The sequence below is a fragment of the Aethalodelphis obliquidens genome, unplaced genomic scaffold (genome assembly GCF_003676395.1).
Source record: "Aethalodelphis obliquidens isolate GAN/ISIS:26980383/991018 unplaced genomic scaffold, ASM367639v1 scaffold83, whole genome shotgun sequence".
In the NCBI taxonomy this organism is placed as follows: Eukaryota; Metazoa; Chordata; class Mammalia; order Artiodactyla; family Delphinidae; genus Aethalodelphis; species Aethalodelphis obliquidens.
The window spans coordinates 529,838-550,646 of NW_020838027.1; the positions used below are offsets into that span (position 1 = coordinate 529,838).

General features: G+C 46.0%; 1 protein-coding gene across 6 annotated transcripts in view; it reads right to left on the reverse strand.

The window, feature by feature from the left end:
- Positions 1 to 20,809, reverse strand: part of CECR2 (CECR2 histone acetyl-lysine reader) — a 154,634-nt gene that overhangs the window by 34,798 nt on the left and 99,027 nt on the right. For all 6 annotated transcript variants that reach the window (XM_027093396.1, XM_027093395.1, XM_027093400.1 and 3 more), the window contains exons 3-7: positions 12,564 to 12,747; positions 11,383 to 11,522; positions 10,402 to 10,506; positions 7,842 to 7,891; positions 6,847 to 7,016 (exon numbers count right to left, since the gene is read on the reverse strand). In XM_027093396.1, coding sequence (XP_026949197.1) covers positions 6,847 to 7,016; positions 7,842 to 7,891; positions 10,402 to 10,506; positions 11,383 to 11,522; positions 12,564 to 12,747 — 649 coding nt within the window. The remainder of the gene's footprint in view (positions 1 to 6,846; positions 7,017 to 7,841; positions 7,892 to 10,401; positions 10,507 to 11,382; positions 11,523 to 12,563; positions 12,748 to 20,809) is intronic.

The following is a 20,809-nucleotide window of genomic DNA, read 5'->3' on the forward strand; positions in this document are numbered from 1 at the left end:
GTTACTTGTATCTAAGACCAAAGAGCAGAACAAACAAACAAACAATGCTGCAAATAACCTAAAACTTTAGTGTCCGAAGCCAGGCTTTTGCTGGCAGCAGTGAAGAACCTGCCTATCTGTATTCAGATTACTCTGCAACCAGATGTAAACTATGGCATTTAGGACTCAGCCCAGGGCAGTGAGCAGAAAATGGGAAGACTTTCAAGGAGGTGGTTAACTGTCCAGATACAAAGGCAGCGAGAGCCCGTCAAGGGGAATGAGGCAGAAAACCAGTTGAGAACTACAGCTGGACAGCCTGACTGAGGCCACCTCCAACCAGGGCCTCGAGGGAAGAAGGGACTGGGGACACCTGCAAATCAGGCAGAACAGGACTGCCTCAGTTTACCTCCTGGTACAGACATACTTATGAGCTGAAGAAAAAAGACACAGAGGATAAGTCCAAATATACTGTAAATACAGAGATTTATAAATGAGCTTCTCCCCTTTCGGGGATCAAGGTAGGATGTACTCGGTTAATGGCCAAGTCCCTGAACACACAATCTTGCAGTCACATCAACGACCGCGAGGCCGCAGAGGGTCCACACTGTCACAAGCCAGCCAGACACGGCCTCCAGGGGAAACGTGCTCTGACCACTAACTGCTTGAACAGCCAATGGGATGGATGCTAAAAGGAGACAAGGCATTAAAAAGTGGAGCGAGTCTGGGAACTGGGCAGCAGGGGAAGTGGGGGGTGCCCCCTCAGTCCTGCCCACGCCCCCCTCCCCCATCCAACCACTGTCATCAAACATCCCCCCTCCCCTGCAGTCCAGGTCCCTCGGGCCTCATTCCGCCCCCATCTGCCCACTTTTACATTTCAGTAAATACAAACAGCAGTTTCGTCCCTTCCTACAACTGTAATGCTGAACAATGTCACAGAAGTTCCCAAAGAGAGGTGGCTCCCGGGGACTGCTCCCCCCGAAGCATCTCTTCACCAAACACTGTCTCAACTCTTACCCTGCCCCTCCCAGTTCGCGTCCCCCTCCAGGACATGCGAACGCCCCTACTGCACAGGGAGCACCGGAAGCCCATGGACATCCTGCTCCAACTAAGGAAACGGGGCCTGAAATGCCGAGAGCTCTCCTCCCTGCTGCTTCCTCTGCACTTTGTCACTATTCCTTTGTTTTCCTTCATGGCCAGACTTCTCAAGAGGTCAAACACCACTCTGACCAATAACTCCTCTTTTACTCACTTGCAACCCGACCTTCATTCCTATCATCCTCTAGTGAAGTCCTCCCCCCAAAGGCCATCCTCCCCTCTAGGCCCACGCTCCCAGAGCAGGGACCCTACAGCTACTTGCTCACCTTGCAGTTGTTCCTGATGGGGTCTGACCCCAGATGTGTCTTCCTGAAACAAAGACCGAACGACACAGCCTCCGACCACTGCCTCCCATGGACAAACAAGCAGGGGACGGCCAGGGGACTCCAAAGTCTGACTGTTCCAGCCCAACCGCCACTCTGAGTCACAACATATCTTACACGCCAGCCACGACCCAGCACACACGCTCTCCGACTGCACTGCACACGACCCTGCCTCTGTACTTCTGCTTGCCTTGACCCTCCGCCCGCACTGCCACCGTCAAAACCTCAGCCACCCTGCAGGGCTCAGACGACACAGTTCTGCTGCTCCAACTCGCAGCCCCAGTTCCTTCCATCCTTGCCTCTTGCGTTCCTATTACATGTGTGTCTGTTACGGAACGCATCAATCTCCTCGGTATTACAGTAAATAACGATGTGAGTATCATCCCCGGAGATTAGGAGAGCCCAACAGTCAACTTACGTCTTATTTTTACAACTCCTTCTCTTTCTGGAAATGCATCTTATGTAAAAGAATACTCCATAAAGGCTTGAGGTTTTAAAAATGAAATCAAGGTAAATAAAGAACTTGGGATAGAAGGAGTACACGAAATAAAACGGGACAATCTTTTCTGAACATGTAAACCCTTCTCTCTGCTCCCTCTCACACACTCACCTATTGCTCAGTGGACTTGACGGACAGGTGGTCAGACCTCCGCCCAGGCTGCAATCCTGTCCGTGTCCTCTGTGGACGCTTTCCCTACAGTTACAAGTGAGGAAGAGCGAGGACAAGATGGGTGAGGGTATCCTCAGCTGCTGCTGTTGCTGCCACTGCCACCAGTCGAGAGAGGCCTGGAAGGGCCAGGTGAGGCTCTACCTAAACAAGGGCCCGTGGCACCCCAGGCCAGTCAGCAAAAATGACAACTCAGCTCTGCAAGGCCCCACGCAGCTTATTCACTTAAAAACGTTCAAAAAAGCTCAGAGATACCATGTGTCAAACTCCCTGAATGGTGTTAACACTTTTAACAAGTTTTGTCTCATATTACCAAGGAAAAGCCAGTTTCATCACCTCCAGCTGCTGGGAGCGGCTCTCAAGGCGGATTCCGAGCAGCAGGAGGGCAGCTCTCCTCTAGAGGCGGTTCTGCGGCCGGTGAGGCTGGAACAGGTAGGAGGACGAGATACGACAGGCTCAGCCAGGAGGGATCGCAGAGCTTCCTGGGGGTGTCAGACCCCCAGATGATGTCAGAGACTTGGCAGCGGCCGTTACACGGAACTTCAAAGGCCAACGTCAGTTTTGGAATTTCTGTGGACTGAGCCCCAAAGCCTCGCCATCATAACCTCGTATTAGGAAATGGTAAGCAAGGGCTGTGCAGGTGAGGTGAGCACGCTCTGCGGCGTCACATCAGCACCATGTGCGTGTGGTCTGGTACCACTTAACTGAAAAACTTGAGACCTGTGGCATCAACGAGCTAAAGCCACAAAGGATGGAAAAAGCTCAGTGGCGCTAATGCCACTAAGTGGTGGTTTATGCAACCCAAACGAACCACAGAACGGCAGGAGATCTGCTGAGATGGGGGATCTAGAAAGCTTTTCCATTATGAGAATGACCAGCTTCAGTAGAGATAAAACCCCAACCGTCAAAGGGGGGCATGACCCCCTTTACCCCAAAAGCTACTGCAGCAGCTCCTCAAATGTGCCTATGAGCGACTCCTTCGGAAGTTCAGGCCCAGGGGAGGAGCCCTCGGGCCACGAGCTCTCTCAGGGGACCAACAGCAAAGGGGCCAGGGGGCTACCTCCACCTCTGCCGAGTGAGGCAGGTGCTGGTGCCAGACAGCGCTGCGGTTTCCCTGTCCTCACAACCACCTTCTATGTGACTTATCAACTTATCTGTTAAAGACCTGATATGTATAACACACCTGACTATCACTGTCTGTAACCTTAGCTAAAATGCTTTCACTAGTCTACACACCCTTGACTTTAATCTCGCCATAGAAGTTTAACTTTCATGTGGTCAAAGCGGCCTTCTGGTTCTTTCATTATTTCAAAGTTTACAGGACTATCATACCTCCATGAGTTATCCCATCAGCTTTGCCTCTCTGCAGACTTGCAATTATTTTGGTAAGAAACGTGGATTTAGTATTCTATCAAAATTCCTCGCCAGTTACAAGCCGCCAGAAACAATGGAGGGACCAAGTGTCAATCCATCCCTAAGTACTAGGCCAGGTACTGGACAATGGTCCTTCCCACAGAAACTGGGAAGTTAGAGCACTTCATATTTTACTAATAAGAAAACCGAAATTCAGAGCTATTAGGAAGCTCATCCAAACGGGCAGCTGGAAGAGGGCGGCGCCACACCTACGGGGGTTCCTAGAGGAAAGCTCACGACGCGCAGCCCCCCAGACCCTGCGGCTCTGCGCTTGTCATGCTGCACTGTAACCTGTAACGGTGTCTATTCTGTTTTACTGGCATGTGATTTCCATTTCACATTCAAATCATAGGTGTGTTTATTACTAGAACAGACCCCTTTTGGCCAGTATAACTTGGATGGGTACTGGTAGGTACACACAGTCACTGTCAAAGGAAGAATCTACACAGTGTGTGTGTTTTAACTTAATGTATAAAAATGTACTGCCATTCACTAGTCATATGATGCAGGCCCACTGAGGGGGTTCCCGGAGATTCCCTCCCAATAATCACCCTCTTATACTTTTATCTGCCCTTCCAGTTTTGTTTTTATAATCGCAAGTGAGATGTTAATGATACTTGCAATCCAAATACCGAAACCATAAGATTGTAATGAATTTTTTTCCTTTCATTTTTTACTATTTTATCCTAATTTGACAGTCAACCTTTCAGAAGCAACTCACCTTTCATGTTTTTGTTTAATAAAAACTTTTTATAGAAAATTTTATGCCCTTATTTTGTTTCATAATATTTAATTGTGTAAATTCAGTAACGAGAACAACGGACACACACAAGTCTGTGAAAACATCAGCAGGATGCCCAGCTCGCAGGTTGTCATTTCCCGTGGGTGGCCTCTCGAATGAAGACCCCCCCGAGGGTGCTTCTGATGTCTGGCCTCTGTGCCAGGACAAGGCAGTGCTAAAATGGGTCACCCCACTGCCCCCACCCGCAATATCTACGTTCACCGGGTATTCTCGAGGAGAGCTCTGTTACGCTGGGACTTGGCTAAGGCGACAACAAACCTCAATTTATCTTGGTGACGACTGACATCTAAACTTTCCTTCAAGAAACAGAGAGGTCTGGCATCCTTACTCGAGATGTGAAGAGATACACGTCCTCACAGCTTTGTACCACCTTCTCTCTCATCAATTCTGCACAGGCACAGTCAGATTCACAGCAGCACCTGTTTTGCGGCGGCGGCCAGTAACTGTTAACCTCTTTAGCAGGCACAGGAATGAATCACAGAGCAACAGAACTACCTCCAGCCATCCTGCCAGGCTGGGACGAGAGCAGGGCGGGATCCGGCGTCTAGCGCGCGGTCCAGGTGATGCCCACGCAGGACGTCGGGAGCCAGCACTGCTGTGGTCGCTAAGCAACAGACTTCGTTAAGCGCAATTCTATTCCCCCAGACGAAACGCTCTAAAATTCTGCCTCTTACTCTTTTCTTACGTCACACACACAAGACTTCCAAGACAGTATTCCCGTACCACACATGCCACTCAACCCTGATGGGTTATGAGTTATTATTCTTTTGATGAGGAAACGGTCTTTACTTGTTAGTGCACCTTTAAAGGCTTGACATTTATATTACTGAATGAAGAGCGTATTTAAATTCATCAGGAATGGGGCACTAAGATAACTATATCTCAGTGGACACAGTAACCAAGCCACTTCTTTCTTTATTTTTGAACTGTTCGGAAATTATCTTTTCGTAAAGGTTTAGAAAATTTTACCTGTGAATAAATCTAAATGATTCTGGAGCTTTTGATGGGATGCTTTTGTGAAAACTCTTCTTCCCTAATTACTGGTCTGCTAAGGTTTCTGGCTGCATAATTTAGATTCTGGGTTTTTTGGGGGGGGATCAACACCCCATTTCACTAAGGCTTGCAAATTTACAGCACTGTATAGCTTTCAAAATATCAAATCTATTATTTCTTTTTTCAGCTTCTAATTTCATGGTTCTTGAAATTTGTATTTAAGGTTTACCTTATTTTAATTTTTTATTCTCTTGCAAAGAATCAACTCCTGAAATTTTCTGTATCAAAACCATCCATTTTATGCCTGTAAAAGTTTTTTCCCTTAGTTACACTATTCAAAAGTCTGAGGTTGAATATTGCAGTTAAAAAGACAGAATTATAAAAGAAAGTTTAAGCAGATTAGGTAAATGCCTTACAGATGATTTAAGGTGCTGTCATTAATCATATCAATAAAGTCATATACAAGGTTACGTAAAGTTATAAAACCAGCTCTATTTAATAGCTACTTTAAGAAAACTAGATTACGTATTTCAAGTCCTGGAAAAATGGTCACAGTGCACTGTGGAGGACAAGATCCAAGTGTAATTATAGTCAACGGGATTAAGGACGTCGATGGGGAGATGCTCACCCATGAAAATGCAATTCCGTGACTTTCTACGGTTCACCCCAAAGCACCAACCTGCTCAATGGTTACAAATATCACTGGAGTCACGACAAATCAAGTGATGTATCTGTCACGTGACCGAGTTTAAAAACACTTTCTCCTCAAATGTCAGGGGCAGTGCTCACATTTTTCTGTCTTCTATTAAAAAGTATTAAGAATCAGAAGCATCAGATTTATGGAAACTGGGTGGTTGCCAGGCATCCACCACAGAACGGGTGTTCCAGGAGGTCACCTGTGGGGTTACAATGATGGGGAAGACATGGCTCCTGATCCAGAGTTGCTTAGATAACTCCCAATGAAATGAAGCCGGGAAGCACACCGGGGGGGTACACCCTCGCTTGGGAGAGGCAGGGGAGAGCTCACAGACACAAGGCCCTCAAGTGGGGCTTCTGAGAGCCTTGGAACAGGCGGGGGCAGGCGGGGTGCAGGACGAAGCCAGGGTTCGGTGCCCTGCAGTCAGAGGGGGCAGCCAGCACTAGAGCCACAAAGAAAAGCACCTTTAGAGCCTGCTGTTAGAAGAAGACAGACCAGAAGATGACCTTTTTTAAAAAGGAAAGAAAAAAAAAGGCAGCAGTCTATGCACAGGGAGAGGTACACACAGGGTGATCTGCAGAGACACACCTGGGGCTCAGGGGGTGGTTCCCAGGGGATGCTGGGGAGGAGGAGAGCTGGCTCCCAAGGGTGAAGAGCGGTGAGGACGGGGTAGAGGCATGAGGATTAAATCACATGGCCCATAGTGAAGGAGAGTGGGGGCACGAGGTCCCATTTTAATGTCCCAGATGAAGAAAGATGAAGGCTGGACCAGCTGCAGGAGAGCGTGGAGTGGAGGGTGCTCAAACCTCTAATGAAGTAACCCTTTACCAGAGCAGCTTGACGCCACACACGGAGGACAGGGACCCTGTCTGCACACCTTCTGGGCAATCATGCTGCAGATCTCGGGCAGGAAGTCCTCGCTGAGGAGCTTGTAGAGCTGCCGCTCTCGCAGGGAGGTCCTCTCCCGGAAACTCTCGGTGACCTGTCTCCACTCGTCTTCTGTCTGGCACAGGAGCCACCAGGAGCCTTGGCCTGGCCCCTGGGACCCTAGAAGAGAAAGGGGTGGCTCAGTAAACAGATCCCATGAGACCTGTTTCTTTCTATCTTCAGTTTCAGTTGGACCCTGGGTTATGATCAAAGCCAGGTAATCAGAAAAATGGGGGGCCCATTACCTTTTAAGGTTGATGCTGTGTACTTCCGATTTTCCTGTTACTATCACTGTTTACAACTAAGAGATAAGAATACGTAAAGGCAATACAAATGTAACTACTGTAACCTTCATGATAGACTCTAATATACTAGAAATGCTTTAATGTATTTGCTTTTCTACAAAATGGTTTCGGTCGAGCTTTTGCAGTCTCGCTTGTTGTACTGAGATACACTAAATTGCTATTTCTCCCCAAATTTATACAATTTGGATTCCAGAACCGAAGTCTAGGTAGGAACCCAGTACACTTCCTTATGTAGTAAAGCATTTTACTGGGTTGGCCAAAAAGTTCGTTCAGTTTTAAGTAAAAATAAGACACATTTTTCATTTTCACCAAGAACTTTATTGAACGTATTCACTAACCGAACAAACTTTTTGGCCAATCTAATACATTAAAAGAAAGCTCTCAGAGAAGCTGGTCATTCACTCCAACGTTGGGTGTCTATTCTGCTGGGCCTGGGTAAGGGGGCCCAAGTGAAAAGACCTGGTCCTGCTCTCAAGCTATCCATCGGGGGAGAGATGGGCACAGGGAGACGACGTGTGAAGGGTGAGGAGGCTAGTCAGAGGCTACTCTAATAGTCGTAACGCTCTGCACTAGACTCTGGAAAAGGACACAAGTCAATCATGTTCATGCAATCCCTTCTGACCCCGACAAAAGCCATTACCATTTCTTGTCTGCGGCTCAGATGCTAAGGAGTTTTCTTCCTGCTTTTCACTGAAACACAGGAAAAAGAGGCACCAATTAAAACAAAGACATGGGGCTTCGCTGGTGGCGCAGTGGTTGAGAGTCCGCCTGCCGATGCAGGGGACACGGGTTCGTGCCCCGGTCCGGGAAGATCCCACATGCCGCGGAGCGGCTGGGCCCGTGAGCCATGGCCGCTGAGCCTCCGTGTCCAGAGCCTGTGCTCTGCAACGGGACAGGCCACGACAGTGAGAGGCCCGCGTACCGCAAGAAAAGAAGAAAAAAAAAAAAACAAAGACATGTCCAAAATTGTTGTGCTCCCCTGTAAGGTAGACCCATGACTTACTACCAAGAGTGTGTGTTGGCACAGAGAGGAAGGACAGATACACGGGGACACAGGAAAGGAGAAGTTCAGTGTCCACAGGTAAATGCCAAGAAAAGGGCTTCCTCCCAGACTGCACTGGGGGTGGCACTGCAGGCGAGGCATACTGAATCGGCCCTCACGGCAGGCTGGGTGAAGAACACAGGTCCTGAGGCCGGGCCACCTCTATTCAAGGCTTGCCACCACCTACCCTGTGACCTCAGAGAAGTCGCTGAACTTCCCTGTAAAATGGGGCTATTAATAATGCCCACCTCACAGGGATGCTGGAATTAAATTATAAAATACAAATGTGCTCATCAGCCCAACAGTGTTAAGTCTCCCTGAATCATGAACGACATTCTCTGGCTTTTCTGGTCTCTTTTCAACCACCTAACCCAGCACTGCCCCGAACAGCCTCCCGGGAGAAGGAAAACGTCCTGTACTGTCGCTGTCCAACGAGGCAGCCACGGGCCACGAGTGCCTGGCTCAGCTGAAGTGTGTCAGGTGTGACTGAGGAACCAAACTTTAAATTTTATTTATTATTTTTAAAAAATAATTTGTTTTAGGGGCTGCCCTTTCTCTTTACTTTTTTTCCCCCTTCTACACATATCTTATTGTCTACATTTGTTTTTCATCATTCTTTAAAAAACGGAGGTATAGTTTTAGATGTACAACACAATGATTCACAATTTTTAAAGGTTATACTCCATTTATAGTTATTATAAAATATTGGCATATTCCCTGTGTTGTAGAGTATATCCCTATAGTTTATTTATTTTACCTAGTAGTTTGTACCTCTTAATCCCCTATCTTGCCCCTCCCCCATCCCTCTCCCCGCTGGTCACCACTAGTTTGTCCTGTTTCTATGAGTCTGTTTCTGTTTTATTATATCCACTAGTTTCACTTTTTAGATTTCACAAAATTTTATTTAATTTAAAAATACGTAAATACTGTATTGGATACAGGAGTCTAAAGAATAGAACCACCAGCAGAGGGCAGCATAAGCACACACACGCTTCTTAAAGTGACTACAGCCCCACCACTAAGGCACTTTAATTGTTGGGACTCACAGGGAAACTGAGAGAGTACAGAACAGATTTCTGAATGTATCACGAGGTGTAGATCGCTAACAAAATCCAGAAACAGACGTCTTGTGTATAAAACATGATTATAAGAACATTTCTCACAAATACTGGTGGGAGGAAAGCTGCAATCTGTAGTCAAAATTTCTGGAAAGTGTAACACTGACTGTTGTAGCAAAAAAATCAAATTCTGATTGATTTATTCATAATCTGATTCCTAAAAATATTTCTTAGTAGTTAATAAGCAGCACAGTGAAATCTGGTTCACTTCAGGCATTTAGGTTACTTAAGTAGTTCTAAAACACCGAAGGAAGCAGCAGCTTCTCCTGTGTTACTAGAATTTTTAAGACTATGACCTAACTTCCATAAGTGAATAATGACAGATCTGATCCTCAAGTAAAAGGAAAAAGTATTTCTACACAGAACAGGTCAGATCCTGAAAACTCTTATGTTGAGATTCACATTGTGGGAATTCCTAAAAGGCAATGATATATTAAAATAAAATTTCCTGGGACTGCCCTGGTGGTCCACTGGTTAAGACTCCGCACTTCCACTGCACGGGATGCGAGTTCGATCCCTGGCTGGGGAACAAAGATCCCACATGCCGCGCAGTGCGGCCAAAAAATAGTAATAATACAATTTCCCAATCGTAAGAGAATCTTTTTCTTTGCTAAAATTAAATATAAAATAAATACTATAAAAATGTTTAAAGTCTTACCTTTTCGTTATTGTAAGAAATTGTATTCTACATAGAACAAAGCATGTTTACTACTAAAATCTCCTTACCAAGAAAGAATTAACTCCTAAACTCATATACAGTATTAACTCTCTCCACACTCCTGTGAAGAAACGTGTGGTGTAGGGATGGGATTTTCAGGGCACTTCCTGCAGGCGGGCTCAGTTCTCGGTGCCGTCCACTGTCACGTTCACTGTCAGAGTCCCCACTGTCCACTGAAAGCGAGGGGCCAGGCAGGAGGCCCCTGAGGACTGTGACGCAGGGCCCATGTCCCCCCCGAGGCACAGAAAGCAGGATGGAGGCGAGTCCCTCCAGCGTAAGGGTTCGCGTTAGGGACCTACACAGACTAACAAGATTTACTCACCTCACTAGAGTTTCCTCCTGCAGTTTTTTCCGTTTTGGGGGTCTTCCTCTTCTTTTCCCTGTTTTCCCAGGAACACTTGAGACATTTTTTTGTCCTTCAGTTTCCCTAAGAAATAGTACATTAAATAGAAATGTTCTGTCATAGGACTGATGCGTTACACATGATTTATAAGCTAGTGACTATGGGGCTTCCCTGGTGGCGCAGTGGTTGAGAGTCCGCCTGCCGATGCAGGGGACATGGGTTCGTGCCCCGGTCCGGGAAGATCCCACGTGCCGCGGAGCGGCTGGGCCCGTGAGCCATGGCCGCTGAGCCTGCGCTTCCAGAGCCTGTGCTCCGCGGCGGCAGAGGCCACAACACTGAGAGGCCCGCGTACCGCAAAACAAAACAAAAAACAAAACAAAACAAAAAACTGGCTTTAAGCTAGTGGTTAGCTTTTCTGGCCACGAGGTTATAAAAAGCAACAAAGGCAGCAGTTACAGGGAAAGAGCAGGGTGACCTCCCATTTTCCATTGTTAAAACGTGGAACCAAGGAAAACAACATCTCCCACATGAACATTTGAGTGAGGCCTCAGGCTTCGCTAACAGCAAAGGGCCCAGCAACCGGGACGTCTGGGGAAGATGCAGCATCGCTCTGGGATGCTGGAGACAAGCCCTCTTCCTCACTGAGGACATCAGCTCTAGTAGGAGAAGGGATTCTCCAGAACCCACTCTGCTGGAGGGAAAGGCCCCGGGGAGCACTTGTGCTGCTGAGAACCTGGCGGGCAGAACGGCCTCTGGGGTGGGGCCGCTGAGAGCTGGGCTAGAGATTAATTCCTTTTCACTTTTGTGTGAAATAACTCTTTGCCATCTCTTCGTAGACATGCTGCTACAGCTAATTCCTTCATGAGAAAAAATAACTTGTGCTGCGGAATTCCAATGTATGTGATTTTAACGACGCTCTTCTAACAGTGGCTATGGCAGCCCTGACCTTTAGGAAGGTACCTGCTCAGAGAGAGCTCTCCGTTGGATTTTCCTTGCACTGGGTCCTCCTTGTACATCCGCGTCCCATAGAAATACCAGTAGAGGGCCCCGGAGTTGTCCTCACCCAGCGGTTCCACACGGAGACTGTCTGCATCCAGGCCCTGGGCAGGACAAGGAAAGAGGTTTGGGCTCACAACGAACAAAACTAAAGAGCCAACTGGAAGGAGGGTTCTGCATTTATCCTCACACATCCCTCACACCAAAATGCTCAAGCATCCTAGGGAATTCTCAGTCAGGGTACCCGACACACGGGACGGGGAGAAGGTGCCTGCCTTAAGAGCAGGATACGGAAGTACTTCACACGAAGCCCACTGCCACCACTGCCCCACCTCACCAGAAAAAGAGCAACCTGAAGGGATTTTGGTGAACATGTGACATACTTGGTTTAGACGTGTATTCTGTGTGTACCAACAAGAGGAAAGACAATTCCAACAGGAGAGTCTGCTGCTGTGGCAGCCTCGTCCCCCACGACGCTCTGTCGCCGCCGGCCAGTCCGGCCCGGGGCTCCCCACTCCCCCAGCCTGACCTGCGCTGCCAACCCTCGGGGGGTGGAGGCCGAGACCTCAGCGAAGACTGTGCTGGGCTGCACTGCGGTTTTCACCATGGTGCCCACCTGAGCCCACGAGCACCGTCGACGCAGTTCATTGTTTCTGACCGACCTCCCGGTGAGGGCAAAGCAGAAGACCGCCCGTGCCCTCCCTCTGAGACAGGATAAGAGGGAGGGGGGAGGCGTCCACAGCCCCGCCCAGCACACATCTACAATGTGCACACGGTGTGCGGTGAGGATGGGTTAAAGTCCTTGGGAGGTTTCATAAATATTTCAATTATTCTAAGTCAAATTTCAGATCTCAGGAAATAAAACTCAGTGACTAATGTAACTGCAATTCTGACTGATGACAGAGCAAACAGGAACCTACGATTGTTCCCATGTCAGCGGGAACTCAGTAAACAGAACGAAGAACAAACCAAAGTAGAAGTTAAACCAAAATAAAATAACATGCAGTCATCTGAGCGTGTGGCTTGGATCCCCCTGGCAACAGTGGTAACAGCTGCATCCACAAGATTCCCAAGACCAGCACAGCATCCCAACGCTGGCTGCTCTAAGTTCTGCTCCAGGGACAGGGTGCCTGTCAGCTACGCACCTTGAGGAGATCGAAGACATCGTCTGCGTCCAGCCGGTAGTCACAGAGGCGGTGGAGGATTTCCACACGGGTGCGAAGGGGCAGGTCCTGGAAGCTGGCTTCCCTCAGGGGGTTAGGCTTCCCTTCTTCCAGCTCCCAGCGGTAGCTGATGATGTCCTCCAGGTAGCTGTGGAAGGTCTGAGGCCTAACCAGGCGGCCCCAGACACAAAGACACATGAGTACCACATAGAGAGGGTGGTGTAGAGGGCAGGGCGGGGCGGGGAGGGGGGGAGGGGGGGAGGCGGTGCTGGAGGTGGTGGGTGGCTGGACAGCTGACAAATCTTCAACAGCAGCAGTAGTGGAAAGTGCCAGGAAGGGCCCAGGGATCCCTTGAGGAAGCACTATGTTATTACACCATCTCCTGGGACCTGACACCGTCAAGTCCCAAAGATCATCAATATTTAAGAAGGTTGCGGGACCTTCCCTGGTGGCACAGTGGCTAAGAAATCGCCTGCCAATACAGGGGCCACGGGTTTGAGCCCTGGTCCCGGAAGATCCCGCATGCCGCAGAGCAACCAAGCCTGTGCGCCACAACTACTGAGCCTGCGCTCTAGAGCCCGTGAGCCACAACTACTGAAGCCTGCACGCCTAGAGCCCATGCTTCGCAACAAGAGAAGCCACCGCAATGAGAAGCCCGTGCACCGCAACAAAGAGTAGACCCTGCTCGCCACAACTAGAGAAAGCCTGTGCACAGCAACAAAGACCCAACGCAGCCAAAAATAAATTAATTAATTTTTAAAAAAGATTAGGTCCACAACCTAGATGGCAAACAGCAAAGAATGGCAATGTCTGCCTGGCCTAATCCATTTATAGTTCAGGTTAAGATGCAAAGGTTTGAAAAAACCTTCTCCAGAACACAGGAGGCTACTCCAGGGAATTCCCTGGCAGTCCAGTGGTTAGGACTCCATACTTTCACTGCCAAGGGCCCAGGATCAATCCCCACAAGCCGCGCTGCGTGGCCAGATAGATTAATTAATTAATTAATTAATTTTAAAAGAGGCTACTCCAACGTGTAACTATACTTTCATGTGCTGTTACACGTAAACTTGTGGGTGTGTTACGAAACACTAAATTTGAGGGTTTTTTCTATAGAAAACATTTAAGACAACTTAAATTTTTGATTAGTACCTAAATGTGCCTTGTATATAACAAGTGCTGTTTAATTGTTAGTTATTTCATATCTCAACTATTAAAGAATCTGGATATAATTTCACCTAATGCTTGATTTAAAAATATTTTTCTCAGGCTTCCCTGGTGGCGCAGTGGTTGAGAGTTCGCCTGCCGATGCAGGCGACACGGGTTCGTGCCCCGGTCTGGGAAGATCCCACATGCCGCAGAGTGGCTGGGCCAGTGAGCCACGGCCGCTGAGCCTGCGCGTCCGGAGCCTGTGCTCCGCAGCGGGAGAGGACACAGCGGTGAGAGGCCCGCGTACAGCAAAAAAAAAAAAAAAATTTTTCTCACTAAACAAAGAGCTCTAAAGGAATTATGTGTCAATATAATCTTTACAAGAGGCATGTATCATGTTAACTGATAATCTATGTAGTTATATTTGCAGAAAAAGTCAGGAGAAATACTCATAGAGAAAAAACAAAGGGCCTTAGGCAAATAAGAAATTAAACATTTTGCTTTTTCAAAGAGAGAAGAAACTTTATTTCCTTCCTGTTGAGACCTCAAATGCGGACACTGTGAATGTGGTTACCTTATCAAAATGCAGCATTACACCTGGAAACACAGGGCTCTCAGCACCATGACCTGAGCCCTGCTTGCAGGCACCTGCTGGAGCCTTGGGACCAGCCTGGCCTCCGCCCGCAAAGCCAGTGCTACCCCTTCAGGTGGAGGAGCCGACAAAGAGCAGCTCTAGCTGGCGGTGAAAAGCAGGTCGTGTGGCAAAGCAGAATATGAACATAAAACGGGGTGCTTTTTCGTTTCACAGAATGTGAAGAAGACAACCTGCCTTTGGTAATAAACCCCTTTATCCGCCACATGCTTTCTAGGATTTCTACTGCACACCAAGTACCCTAAACAACAAGGTGTGTTCTTCCTGCAGTAAAATGAAACGTGGACTCCATGACATGAGATCATGACATGAGCTCATTCCACGAGGACGCGGCAGGAGGCGAGGAAGCACAGACAGCCGCGATCTGCCTGAAAGCCCCTCCGAGTCCCAATAGCTGCATGTCTGAGATTCCTTTCCAACAGCCCTATTAACCTACTCAGTTCCAATTACATCACTTCTGCTAAAAGTTTAAGTCATCTCCATACCACCTTACCAAGAGATACTAACGGACTTACAATTCAAGATCACTCCTTTGCCTTGTATACAGATAAGCCTCATAAAAATCTGGATCTTTCTTTTAAGGGTCAGATATTCGAGGGAAAAATTTTTTGAAGGCAGCGTGGTCAAGGGTATTTGAAACGAAAAGGCTCAGTAAGCCAACAATTAGGGTTAATACTTTGTACTTCGCGGTTCTTCATCTTCTCTAGGACACAAAACTCTTTCAGAATCTGGTAAGACCATGCACTCCCGCCCTCAGAAAAATGAGCGCCGTGATCCTGTGTGCTGCTCAGAGGAAGAGTGCGTGGCAACAGCTGCTACAAACTGATCCTACGTTGTAAATCTCTCAGCTCAGCTCAGGGCACTTCTTCCTGAGTTGTCACTAATCCTTTCAACAGGATGTAGGAACAAAAAGATGGAACCAACTGGAGGTTCTGAGCACAACCAGGTCAGAGCTCCTTGTCTGAGAAAAGTTCCAAATGCTAATTATCCCTTTATTTCTTAAAATAGTTTGCACAAGAGAGAGAAAAAAAGACAGAACTATCTTTCCACAGTCGCAGAGTGAGCATCTCTTAGGACCCCAGCAGAGAACTGCTTATTTTCCTTCAGACAGAACAGGCTTGCACTGTGAGACCCACATTCCCAGGGACAGCGCGGCCCGAGCGGAGCTGGCAGGACCCTGCACCACGGAGGAAACAAGCTGCCTGAGAAGATCACAAGGGAGAAGGCAGGCTCTGTGTCAGTTCTGAGACGTGAAAGTGTATGTGCAGCCCACACACAGGGAGCAAGGAAGACCTGGCACCACGGGTGCCATGTGGAGACTAAATGGAAAAATTTTATCTTCCCGTTTGCTATGGCTACTGGTGCAGCTAATGAAACACCCATGTTCACAGTTAGGCCACGTTTAACACAAGTACTGGGGGACTTCCCTGGAGGTCCAGTGGTTAAGACTCCGCACTTCCAGTGCAGTGGGGGAGGGTTCAATCCCTGGTCGGGGCACTAAGATCCTGCATGCCACACAGTGCGGGCAAAAAGCTTTAAAAAAAAAAAAAAAAACCACACATAAACACACAAATACTGGATTGAGATAAAGATTTTGGTTCCAAGTGAAGCAACAAATAAAAAGCTCCATAAGAAAATGTGATGAAGTGCTTATTCTTAAAGATCATAAAAAGATTCAGCCCAAAACAACTAAAATAATGTCTCTTCTATAGGACTATATACTGCCTGCCATATCCTGAAATATATCCTGAAATCAATGTGAGAGCCAGGATAAGTAAAAAATCATGACAATTTCAAATTAAAGGAAAATATGATTAAGATACAAAACATATCTTTTTAACTGGGAAATATGTATATAATATAGATTTTATTTGTGTATATGAATGTTTATGTTAAGTAACAAAGAAAAGTATTAAAAGTCATCTGGGGGATTTCCCTGGTGGCACAGTGGTTAAGAATCTGCCTGCCAATTCAGGGGACAGGGGTTCAATCCCTAGTCCGGGAAGAAGATCCCACATGCCGCAGAGCAACTAAGCCCGTGTACCACAACTACTGAGCCTGCATGCTCTAGGGCTTGCATGCCACAACTGCTGAGCCCACGTGCTGCAACTACTGAAGCCCACATGCCTAGAGCCTGTGCTCCGCAACAAGAGAAGCCACTGCAATGAGAAGCCTGCTCGCCGCAACTAGAGAAAGCCTGCGTGCAGCAATGAAGACCCAACACAGCCAAAAATAAATAAATTTATTTTTTAAAAAAAGTCACCTGGAAATCAACATGTATTAATCTTTAAATAACCCAAAAGAAAGCACTGAAGGACAAAGAGAGGAAAAAAGAAGGAAACGCATGAAAAGACGCTCATTCGTCATTTGGGAAATGCAAATCAAACCCCAATAGGGTACCAGGTCACACCCACCAGGATGGCTAAAATTATAAAGACAGATAAGAACAAGTGCTGACCACTTGTTAACAAGGACGTAGAGTGGGAACCATCATATACTGCTAGTTGGAATGTAAAATGGTGCAGCAACTTTGCAAAAGTTTGGCAAGCTGCTCAAAACTTAAACACAGAATTACCATATGACCCAACCATTCCACTCTTAGGTATATACCCAAGAGAAATGAAAACATACCTCCAAACAAAAACGAGTAGACAAATGTTCATACACAGCAGCATAATTCGTAACAGCCAAAAAGCTGAAACAGCACCAACGTCCATGAACTAACAGATAAATAAAACATGTATCTATACAACGGAGTATTTTGGGGCCATAAAATGAATGAGTATGTGATTCACGCTACAACACGGATGAATTCTGAAAACATGCGAAGTGAAAGTAGCTGGATACCTATATGTATGCATTCCACCTATAAGAGGTACCTAGAATAGTAAAAACAGACAGGAAGCACATTAGTTAGTGGGACTGGTGACTGGAGGAAGCAAGGAGTGACAGCTGATGGGTGTGAGGGGTCTTTGGGGGTGATAAAATGTTCTGGAATTCAACACTGGTGATGACTACACAACCTTGTGAATATACTAAACACCAATGAATTGGACACTTAAAAACCCCCAGAACAGTGGGAAACCAACCATACCAGTAACTGCACTAAATGTAAATGGACTGAACAGCCCAGTCGAGCACTGCCTAGAAGGAAATTTACAGCTTTAAAATGCCTGTATTGAAAAGAAAAAAGGCTCATAACAAGTATTATAACTTGAGAAGAAAGAAAAAGAAGAGTATGCTAAAGCCAAAGTAAATAGAAGAAAATAATAAATCAAAAATAGAAAAAAATTTTTTTAAAGAAAACAGGCAAACAGTAGGTAAAGTTAAAAGCTGGTTCCTTGGGCTTCCCTGGTGGCACAGTGGTTGAGAGTCCGCCTGCAGATGCAGGGGACGCGGGTTCGTGCCCCAGTCCAGGAGGATCCCACATGCCGCGGAGCGGCTGGTCCCGTGAGCCATGGCCACTGGGCCTGTGCGTCCGGAGCCTGTGCTCCGCGACGCGAGAGGCCACAGCAGCGAGAGGCCCGCATACCGCAAAAAAAAAAAAAAAAAAAAAGCTGGTTCCTTAGTAAGCATTTGAAAAGTTGATAAACCTGTAGAAAGAATAGAGGGAGAGAGAACAAATTCCAACATCAGGAATGAAAGTGGAGAAACCACTGTAGATCCTACAGATAGTAAGAGAATATTATGAATAGTACTATGGAAATAAATGTAAAATCTTAAATAAAATAGACAAACTCCTTGAAAAATGCCTAAATTACTTACCAAAATTGACTTAAGAAATAGAACACTCAGGAGAAAAGGGAGCCCTCCTACACTGTTGGTGGGAATGTAAATTGGTGCAGCCACTATGGAGAACACTTTGGAGGTTCCTCAAAAAACTAAAAACAGCTACCATATGATCCAGCAATCCCACTCCTGGGTATATATCCAGACAAAACTGTAATTTGAAAAGATAAATGCACCCCTATGTTTATAGCAGCACTATTGACAACAGCCAAGACATAGAAGCAACCTTCACCCATTGAAAGATGAATGAATGGATAAAAAAGACATGGTACATATATACAATGGAATATTACTCAACCATAAAAAGAGGGTGAAATAATGCCATCTGCAGCAACATGGATGGACCAAGAGATTATCATATCAAGCAAAGTCAGAAAGAGAGACAAATACCGTATGATATCACTTATATGTGGAATCTAAAATATGACACAAATGAACCTATTTACAAAGCAGAAACAGAATCACAGATATAGAGGTCGGACTACTGGTTGCTATGGGCAGGGGGAGAGGGATGGACTGGGAATTTGGGGTTGATAGATGGAAACTATTACATTTAGAATGGATAAACAACAAGGTCTTACTGTATAGCACAGGGAACTATATTCTATATCCTGTGATAAACTGTCATGGAAAGGAATATGAAAAAGAATGTATATATGTAAAACTGAATCACTTTGCTATACAGCAGAAATTAACACAACACTATACTTCAATAAAATTTTTTTAAAAAGAAACAAAACACTCAAATAGCCTTAATTAAAGAAATCAAATCAATAATACTCAATCAAAAACTTGCACACAAAGAAAACTACAAACCCAAAGGCTTTCAGTGGTGAACTGTTTGAAAGAAGTTACACAAACTCGGACTTCCCTGGTGGTGCAGTAGTTAAGAACCCACCAGCCAATGCAGGGGAAACGGGTTCAATCCCTGGTCAGGGAAGATCCCACATGCCGCAGAGCAACTTAAGCCCGTGCGCCACAACGACTGAGCCTGTGCTCTAGAGCCCGTGAGCCACAACTACTGAGCCCATGCACCACAACTACTGAAGCCCGCGCACCTAGAGCCCATGCTCCGCAACAAGAGAAGCCACAGCAACAAGAAGACTGCGTACTGCAACGAAGAGCAGCCCCCGCTCGCCGCAACTAGAGAAAGCCCACGCACAGCAACGAAGACCCAACGCAGCCAAAAATAAATATAAATAAAATAAATAAATTTTTTTAAAAAAGAAAAGAAATTACACAAACTCTTTCAGAAACGAGAGAAGAGAACACTTCTCAACCCTTGTGCCAAAACCTGACAAAGATTCATAAGAAAATAAAATTACAGACCAATATTCTTCATAAACATACATGGAGAAATCCTCAACAAAACAGCAGCAAACTGAATTCAGCAACAGACAAAAGGGACAGCACTTCATCACACTTGAGGGTGAAAGGCTGAACACTTTCCCCCAAGATCAGGAACAACACAGGAGTTGTGGCTGGCACAGTAATAAGACAAGAGAAGGAAGCTCTTGGGACAGAGAGCCGGGATAGAGGCTGGAACGGAAACAGACTACAGAAACTCCTCAGTCAGCAACAAGACCAATAAACTAAGAAGTGAAATCAGGAAGACTATAGTAACACGGTCAATATAAAAACCTCAATTGTATTTTACATATAATGGCAACAAATAGCTGGAAAATATAAAATACTTAGGCACAAATGGAAAGGTGTACGGTATCTTTACAATGAAACTATACAATATTCCTGAAATTAAAGAAGATAAACAGGGACTTCCCTGGTGGTCCAGTGGTTAAGACTCCACACTCCCAATGCAGGGGCCAGGGTTCAATCCCTGGTCAGGGAACTAGATCCCACACGCCGCAACTAAGACCCAGTGCACCCAAATCAATAAATAAAAAAAAAAAAAATTTAAATAAAGGAAGATAAACAAGTGGAGAGATACATATCATGGTCAAGGACTGGGAAACTCAACATTGCTCAAAATGTCCATTTTCTGTAGCAGGCCTTTTTTGGGGGGTGGGGGAGTTGACAAGCTGATTTTTAAATTTGTATGCAAAGAACCCAGAATAGTCAAAAAAAGCAAAACTAAAATATAAAAAGGTAGAAAACTCACCAATTTCAAGACAATCTGGTACTTGTATAAATATAAGACATATAGATCAATGGAATAAGGCAGAGTCCAGAAACAGACTGAACATAGATGAAATTCGTAAGGAAAAATGGACACTGATTGACCTTCTACTTCATACCATACACGAATACTAACTCAAAATGCATCATAATGCCAACTGCAAAAAGCGCTAAAGCTCTAAAACTAAGAGAAAACCTCAAAAAAATATCTTGACACTAAGGTATGTCCCGATTTCTTAGGAAAAAACATACTAGAAAAAACTGATAGATGAGACTTCAACAAAATTAAAATTTGCTATTCTTTAAAATACAGTGCCAAACAAATGGAAAGGCAAGCTACACATCAGAAGAAAATAGTCACAGCCCATTATATATCTAGTCATCAGGGAAATGCACATTAAACCCACAATGAGTTACCACATCACACACAACAGAATCAGTAAAATGAAAAACTGGGTAAAATTAAAATTAACAGATGTCGGGAAAGATATGGAGCAACTGGACT